This window comes from Bufo bufo, chromosome 3 (assembly GCF_905171765.1).
Source record: "Bufo bufo chromosome 3, aBufBuf1.1, whole genome shotgun sequence".
Taxonomy (NCBI): Eukaryota; Metazoa; Chordata; class Amphibia; order Anura; family Bufonidae; genus Bufo; species Bufo bufo.
In genome coordinates this window covers 491192934-491201671 of record NC_053391.1, presented here as the reverse complement: position 1 = coordinate 491201671, position 8738 = coordinate 491192934, and the positions used below count along the sequence as shown (strand labels likewise).

At 42.3% G+C, this 8738-nt stretch overlaps 1 protein-coding gene across 2 annotated transcripts in view; it reads right to left on the bottom strand.

Moving 5' to 3' along the window:
* Positions 1-6253: 6253 nt before the first annotated feature.
* The window catches only part of DCT (dopachrome tautomerase), a 37366-nt gene continuing 34881 nt past the window's right edge, over positions 6254-8738 (bottom strand). For both annotated transcript variants that reach the window (XM_040425316.1, XM_040425315.1), the window contains exons 7-8: positions 7253-7454; positions 6254-6895 (exon numbers count right to left, since the gene is read on the bottom strand). In XM_040425316.1, coding sequence (XP_040281250.1) covers positions 6714-6895; positions 7253-7454 — 384 coding nt within the window. In that variant the 3' untranslated portion in view covers positions 6254-6713. The remainder of the gene's footprint in view (positions 6896-7252; positions 7455-8738) is intronic.

Here is an 8738-nt window from a genome sequence, read left to right as displayed (position 1 = left end):
AATTGATCTACCTCTTCTGTCAATCTTTTGGATTCTCTGGTGACCACAAATCTTTGTGGGTAATGTCTCTTGAATTGCAGTCTTAAACCTTCCATCATAATATTTGTGACCCAAATGCCTGCTACATCTTTCCAGGCAGGAAGGAAGAATCTTAATCTCCCCCCTACCTGTAGTCTGGCGTCATTTTTTGGACATCTTATCCTTCTGGGAGGAGGAGTTCCCGAACATAAAGCCCCTACCTCCTGACCCCCTGGGTCTGGTGAATTGATCCCTGTCTCCCGACTGTCCTCTTCCCTGAAATCTTGATGTATTCCGAAAGGGACGCCTGTAGGGTCTAAATTGTGAAAAAGAGGATTCCTGTGGCATCCTCTTTTTCCTATCCGCTGCTTTCTCTAGGAGAGCATCCAGCTCTGGGCCAAACAGGAATTGACCCTGACAGGGAATACCACATAAGCGCTGCTTAGAAGCCATGTCTCCTCCCCTCCAGTTCTTCAGCCATAAAGCTCTACGGCCTGAATTAGAGATGGAAGCAGACCTGGCCGATAAACGAACCGCCTCAACCGAGGCGTCGGATAAAAAATCCGCCGCCTTCTGTAAGGTGGGTAAAGAAGCTAGAATTTGTTCCCTAGGACACTTGTCCCTTAGCTGTCCTTCTAGTCTTTCAAGCCAGATGGCTAATGACCTAGCTGTGACCGTTGCGGCTATGTTGGGCCTGAAGGAAGCCGTAGATGCCTCCCATGTATTTTTAAGGCAAGAGTCTATTTTTTTATCTAATGGATCCTTCAAAAACCCCATATCTTCAAATGGTAGGGAAGATCTTCTGGACACCTTGGATATTGCCACATCTAATTTGGGCGCTTTGTCCCAGGACGTAGTGGCCTCTTCCTCAAAAGGGTATTTTCTTTTGAAATTTTTACTTATAAACGCCTTTCTGTCAGGTTTTTTCCATTCCTGATCTATTAGGGCTGAAATGCTTTTATGTAAGGGAAAACATCTCTTTTTCTTTTCCCGTAGTCCCTCAAAAACTGTATCGGCCATGGATATGTCCTCTCTGACGTCTTCCAATTCCAAAGTAGCTCTAATGGTCTTCAGGAGTTTTTCTGTATCCGTTACTGGAAACAGAAATTTTTTCTCTTTCTCGTCTTCTGATAAGGATGAATCCTCAGACTCTTCATCCCTATCCTCCTCACTATCATCTACTGACTCCACCTCTGAATCTACTCTTTCCGTTGCTTTTTTAGGTTTTTTTGAGGTTTTAAGGGACTCCTTAACCTCCGATCTAATGAGTGCTCTAATACCCTTCATAAAATTCGGGGATTCTTCTGCCAGTGTTCTGTCAATACATTCCTGGCATAGTTTTTTAGAATAAGATGAGGACAAGGGGCATCTACATAGTGCACATTCCTTATTCTTTCTCTTTGATGCGACCTTTTTAGGTGGTACCTAAGAAATGACAGCAGATACAAAGAACACCATCAGTATTTATATCAACCGTTGCCTCTTACCCCTTCAGAAGATTCTATACCGGCATCTGCTTTTCAGCGTCCACTTCTTCTGACCTCTTGTCCTCCTCCATAATATACCTAGAGGCATAGAGGTTTTTAGGAAAAATATGAAGCAGGGAACAGCACCTCTCCTTGGAGAGTTCCACATGTTCCCCGGGAGCTTTCTTGTGCCAGAAGTCACCAACCTGGTCCGGATGCAGAGTGCTTTCTGAAAGGAAAAATGACTAGCAGCCCAGCGTTAGGAGAAATCTCTGCAGGTTCAATGGTGCCTGCCAACACTGAGAACGCTGCACCGCCTGGTCTCCCCTTTTATTTCCGGTCATCTGACCGGAACTTGTATCTGGAACGCACGTCTCACCTCTGTGACGTCATTCCGCGACTTCCGGTTCCTGCTCCGGTGCGTTCCACTGCTCCTGCGTCGGCAGTCTGCAGCACACACGTGCGCACCCGGAACTATCGCCCTCTGGCGTGTTCCATGCGAGCCGCTCGTGCGGCCCCACGCGGTCTCACTCCTTTGAGGGACCGGTGTCCTCAGCCTCTGGAATGAAGAATCGGCCCCGGACCGACCTCCATCGTCCCTAAACAGACCCGGCACCCGGTCTCAGGCTGGTAAGACCCATGACTCTCTAGGCTTTCCTAGGACTTCCAAGCCATGGGCCTCCTAGAAATAAAAACTACAAGTCTCCTGCTCCAGGGACAGGAAACCTCACTGAGGTGGGAGAGTGGCTCCACCTTTTTTATGCTACAGGTTTCCTGTCCTTGGAGGCGGAGCCATCTCTCAGTGGTGCTGTCGTGGGGGAGGGGAAAAGAAGAGACCCCAAGGTATTCGCTGATGGGCATAGTGAGTTCATGGAAGTTTTTATTTTTTGTCAGAAGTTTGTGGAATATGAGACTTTGTATGAAAAAAAAAAAAAAAAAAAAAATCATCATTTTCCACTAACTTGTGACAAAAAATAAAAAAATTCTAGGAACTCGCCATGCCCCTCACGGAATACCTTGGGGTGTCTTCTTTCCAAAATGGGGTCACTTGTGGGGTAGTTATACTGCCCTGGTATTCTAGGGGCCCAAATGTGTGGTAAGGAGTTTGAAATCAAATTCAGGAAAAAATGATGAGTGAAATCCGAAAGGTGCTCTTTGGAATATGGGCCCCTTTGCCCACCTAGGCTGCAAAAAAGCGTCACACATCTGGTATCCCCGTACTCAGGAGAAGTTGAGGAATGTGTTTTGGGGTGTCTTTTTACATATACCCATGCTGGGTGAGATAAATATCTTGGTCAAATGACAACTTTGTATAAAAAAAAAAATGGGAAAAGTTGTCTTTTGCCAAGATATTTCTCTCACCCAGCATGGGTATATATAAAATGACACCCCAAAACACATTCCCCACCTTCTCCTGAGTACGGAGATACCAGATGTGTGACACTTTTTTGCAGCCTAGGTGGGCAAAGGGGCCCATATTCCAAAGAGCACCTTTCGGATTTCACAGGTCATTTTTTACTGAATTTGATTTCAAACTCCTTACCACACATTTGGGCCCCTAGAATGCCAGGGCAGTATAACTACCCCACAAGTGACCCCATTTTGGAAAGAAGAGACCCCAAGGTATTCGCTGATGGGCATAGTGAGTTCATAGAACTTTTTATTTTTTGTCACAAGTTAGTGGAATGAGACTTTGTAAGAAAAAAAAAAAAGAAAAAAAAAAATCATCATTTTCCGCTAACTTGTGACAAAAAATAAAAAGTTCTATGAACTCACTATGCCCATCAGCGAATACCTTAGGGTGTGTACTTTCAGAAATGGGGTCATTTGTGGGGTGTTTGTACTGTCTGGGCATTGTAGAACCTCAGGAAACATGACAGGTGCTCAGAAAGTCAGAGCGGCTTCAAAAAGCGGAAATTCACATTTTTGTACCATAGTTTGTAAACGCTATAACTTTTACCCAAACCATTTTTTTTTTACCCAAACATTTTTTTTTATCAAAGACATGTAGAACTATAAATTTAGAGCAAAATTTCTATATGGATCTCGTTTTTTTTTGCAAAATTTTACAACTGAAAAAATGTCATTTTTTTGCAAAAAAATCTTTAAATTTCGATTAATAACAAAAAAAGTAAAAATGTCAGCAGCAATGAAATACCACCAAATGAAAGCTCTATTAGTGAGAAGAAAAGGAGGTAAAATTCATTTGGGTGGTAAGTTGCATGACCGAGCAATAAACGGTGAAAGTAGTGTAGGTCAGAAGTGTAAAAAGTGGCCTGGTCTTTCAGGGTGTTTAAGCACTGGGGGCTGAGGTGGTTAAGCAGAGTCTAAAAATCGAGCAATAGACTATTCCACAACCCTAGCGAGTTTACAGATCATTTGCTTCTTGTAGATGGTAGATAATGGAGCAACAAATATTAAAGTTATTAATTATGGAGATTCTTCACAGGAGGCTAAAAAGGAGCAGTACGGTCTAGAGATGTCATTATCTAGCTAAATTATTAATCTGGTAAAATATGAATGCATACTTTATTGTAGCACATAACAGTGATCTACAAAAAAAAGCTATGGACCATTTATTGCAATCATTTTGATGGTCTCACAGTTGCTTTTTTTTATTCAACGCTTTGATCTGCCTTTTTATAGACCCTGTGGAATCAAATTATTTCATTCTGCAAAACATTTAATCAGCCTTGTTTTTGCCCTGCAGTATGCAACGAATTCATAGCCAGATTTCAAAATGAGGGGATCACAATGATAGAAAAAGGATCCATCACTGGCCTTTAGTATATGTGCAAGCAAGTAGTAAAAATTTATTTTATAATTATGTACAGAGAAGAAAAAAGTTCTTAAAACATTAAAAATATAGTTGGGGTCAGAGGTGGATTAAGCTTAAACCCCACACACAATCTGGTGGTGGCCTAGTTGTTAAGGGGAGACATTAAGGTGTCCAATTTCTGACTAGTATAAATGCCGCCAGTCAGTCCACAGTCTACTGTAGACTCTTATGGAGACTGGATTTTTTTGGGGGGTAGGGTAGAAACAAAGTGGCAGGGCTAGATGGGGAAATGAAAAAGTGGCAGAACCAGAGGTGCAGAGGATTGATGTCATTTGGTAAGGCCTTTTTGGGGAATGCAGGGCGCAAGATGTGGTGTGCTGTGAGCATTTTAGGTGAGGCACAAAGGGTCAGGTTCCTTGAGGGAGAAGAGGAAAGGAACAGAAAGGGTCAGTGGGAAACAAAACCTGCCAAAGACTCTCTGGTGTAAAAGAGGGACAAAGGGGAGACAACTTGGTAAAGGAAGGGACAATAGTTGGGCTGGAAGTAAGGGTGTAGGTTGGGTAACAATGGCAGGTGCTGAGTGGGGTTGTAGAGGTGCACCAAGAAAACAAAAAGATATAATTCTGCTGAAGCTGTTGCCTGTAGTGAACACCAGCAGGCAGCAGCTTCAGGAGCTCCATGGCCCACCTGCCAGTCACCCACCAAAAATATAGCCACCTGTGAAATCTCAGTACCATGGAGAAGTCCTTTGTTATAGCAACCACTTCTTCTGAATGGAATACTGGAGTAATGCCTCATTCACACAGTTAGTGTTTTGGTTAGCGATTTCCATCAGTAATTGGGAGCCAAAGCCAGGTGCAGCTCTTTCCCTTATACTTTGTCTGTGGAGGTTCCGATCCTGGTTTTGGCTCCCAATCGCTGATGGAAATCACTGACAAAAAAAAACAAAAAACTGAAGTGTGAATGAGGCTTAATGCTGAGGACTTCTCTCCTCCCCTGCTCTTACTTTACTTTCTGGCTGAACAATACTAAGAGTGCCTTCACAAGCTACAGATTTTGTTGCAGAATTTTCTGCAACTGAAAATCTGTTCCATTCATTTAAATGGGGCAGCAGGCATGGATTTCTGCAAACCCCATTAAGGGGAATGGAACGGATTTTCAATGACTGAAAATGCAACAACAAAATCCACAGTGTATGAGAACACCCTTACTATTTTGTGCCGCCAGAAAAGTAAAGGTGGCCACCAATGAGCAAGTTCAACAGCATCACTGACGTTGCCACCTACTGGATAGAATAACTTTAGAACAGAAGAGAGGTCATTACTACTACGGCTTGCTCATGCCAGCAATGTGGGCTCCTCTCCTTTCCTCCCTGTACCGAGTAGTGCTATAGGAGTGGACAGACAATAGGTAAAGCCACCGCTCGCTCCTATTTAAAGACTGTTTATGTAGTTTAAGGTCTGCAGGTTCAGCTTGGACATCAGTCCAAACCTGCAGTTGAATTCTGGTGCAGGCCCCCCACTTCCTCAGTAGTAGTGAAGGCCTTAGGTTGTGCGCCCTGGGTGCCTTTCCTTCAATTCTGCCCTTATAGGGGTAATACAGCACAGAAAGTAAATGCAAGGAGACAAAACATACATTTATGCAAAAATTATTTAATGGAAAAAATTTGTTCATTCTGTTTTTGTTTTTTACAGTTTAATACATGTTTGGCATACACCTGGCTAATAGATTCCATGGCCACTTTAAATGATTATATCAGGAGAATTGGAGAAGTGCTCAAACAGTGCGATCCTGACCTCAAGGCCTTTTTATATGGCCTCATGCAAAGGCAATTATCAGGTTTGAACTGAACATTTCCAATAAGTGCCTGATCACTGCACGAAGGTGATCACTACCACAATAGTTCTCACCCATACAAACTCTGTGTTTGCCAGCTGAACACCAGAGCAAGGTGCTGCCAGGAAACGATATTAGGTGCCGCTCAAAAGAAACAATCGCCGGACGAATGAGCATTGCTCGTTTGTTCTAGTGATTGGCGACATTTACACGGGGCAGTTAGGAACGAGCGACTATACAAACTCTCATCCAATACTTTACCCCTTGTAAGAGGGCTTTCAATCTGGTTTGTATATTTGTGTTCCTTTAGGTCAATACAGTATGGGTGGGTAGACAGGCAGTGAACAGAGATTTTTGGCTTTTCGGTTTATACTGCACTCATATAAACCAGACACTACCAAGAAGTGATTTCCATAATGCTATAATGGACTTTCAAAGATAATTTGCTCATAGCAGGCAATGTCTAAGACAATATAGTATTGGTGTTTATCCAAGCAGCGTATGAGGGGTTTATTCCACTTTTTACCTCGTACACCAACTTATATTACCGATGAGACAGATACTGTAAAAACGGTAGATTCTGTAATATAGTGCACGTCTGGACTACAGCTCCATTAGGCATTTTCTGTGTACTTGGTACTGTTGTATCTTGCATTCATGAGCGGTTCAAAGCCTTGACGCTGTTTTCTGTGTGTGAAGAGAACAAGCAACACCAAAACGACAAGCAAGGCAATAAGCGCTCCACCAACAGTTGACGCAATCACCACGGAGACTGCACGGCCGTCTGCATCCGAAGCTGGAAGAGGAGAAACGTAACATAGAAGAGGTTTACTGGGGGGGAGATGTTCATTATTGCTGGTAACATTTATGGTCTACAATTACGGTCATTTCCGGTTACAAATTATTACTTCCCAAGTAATAAGAAATTGATAGTCGTTAACATCCCGGAGCTAAACGGCAAGCCATTCAAGCAGCCCATATGCCATTAAAATAAATAATAAACTATACATTAATGTCTTAAAAAAGTTGTGAAGCAAAATACAAATGAAAAACACACAAATAAGTTCTGGAGCTTTTAAACACTTCATTCAAGATGGTTTTCAATGAATCCAAGAGGAAAAAAAGAACATGATCTACTTCTAGTAAGAGTTACCTGGTAAGTCAATAGCATATGTATATCCCAGCTGGTCAGCGGATATGAAGAGTTGGTCATTAGTTATTGGAGGAAAGAAAGGTACCATGTTAAACAAGCGATTGTGTCCGATCGGGGCCAGTTCCTGAGGCCAAACCACATCAGAAGGTTGAAATCGCTTCATCCATTCATCAAATATTGCATCAGTGAAGGAATGAAGTACCTAAAAAGTAAAAGCATGCTTCAACTTTGTGACACTCGCCTGCAGATCATGAACTCATTCTTAAAGAGGAGGTGGGGGTGGGGGGTTATAGTCATATTTAATATAAACCCTGTCCAGGGACTGTACCATTATTGGCCTAAGTGTTTATATTGAATGTGTGACTACAAACCCCCCCTCATTGCAGTACATGGGTGTATTCTTAAGGATGAAGGAGGTTACAATCATATTTAATATAAACACTTAAGGGACTGTACCGTAATCAGTGTTTATATTAAATGTGTCAATTAAGGATGGGGGGGGGGGGGGTCAAGAATGAATCCATGTACGGCAGAGCCTGGATACATTCCTAAGGATCAGGGGAGCTATAGTCACATAGCATAAACAGCGCGTCATCCGCAGATCCCTCCCATGACAGTGAAATATTATTCTGTTATTTTACTTGGGTCAAAATATTTTTTAATTTTCCTCTAAAACCTAAGTGCGTCTTATAAAGCGAAAAATATGGTAATAAAATTATAAAAAAAGTTACAGCTCTTGTACTCTCCGCTTCACCTATAGTCTCTAATCACGATAACAGAATGGGAGGAAATAGGACTGCCAGACCAAGTCTCAAACACAAAAAGACATTCGATGTGGGATTTGAAAAGCAAATTGATTTAATGTAGGTTTTCAGACAAACATGTTCCTCCGGGAAACATGTGTGTGTGAGCGGTATTTCCTGGAACGAACACTGCTCATATGAAGCAGATTTATAATGCTGTCAATTACCATCTTACTGCTGGTCTACTGAACCGTAGTTACTGGATTATTTGACTACAGTTCAGCAGACTCAGTCAGGAAGGAATTCACATAAATCATTATGCTGCGGAAAATCCCCTTCAGATGAGTAGTGTGCATTCCAGGAAAACCGCTCACACACAGAGCGTGTTTCATTGACTGATCATCTGGTCTGAAACTGGCCTTATAGAAAACCAGTCTCATTATCTGCCACACTTATGGCCACTGCACACTGTTGACCACCCTACCAGCATCCAGAAATGGCATGGAATAGCGACCCTCCCCCTTTCAATCTAAATATATGCATAGAATCTAGAACAGACACATGCTGTCATTTTCCACATTGGTTCATATTGACAATAGATGAAATTAGTTGTTCAAAGGCAATGCCAAAAGTGAAACGGATCTTCAGATTTGAGAATTCGCACTAGTCCCAACTCGTACATTAATTTAGACATCATGTCCGGCATCACTTAATATGGATGAAAATGCTAACTTTGCAAAGTA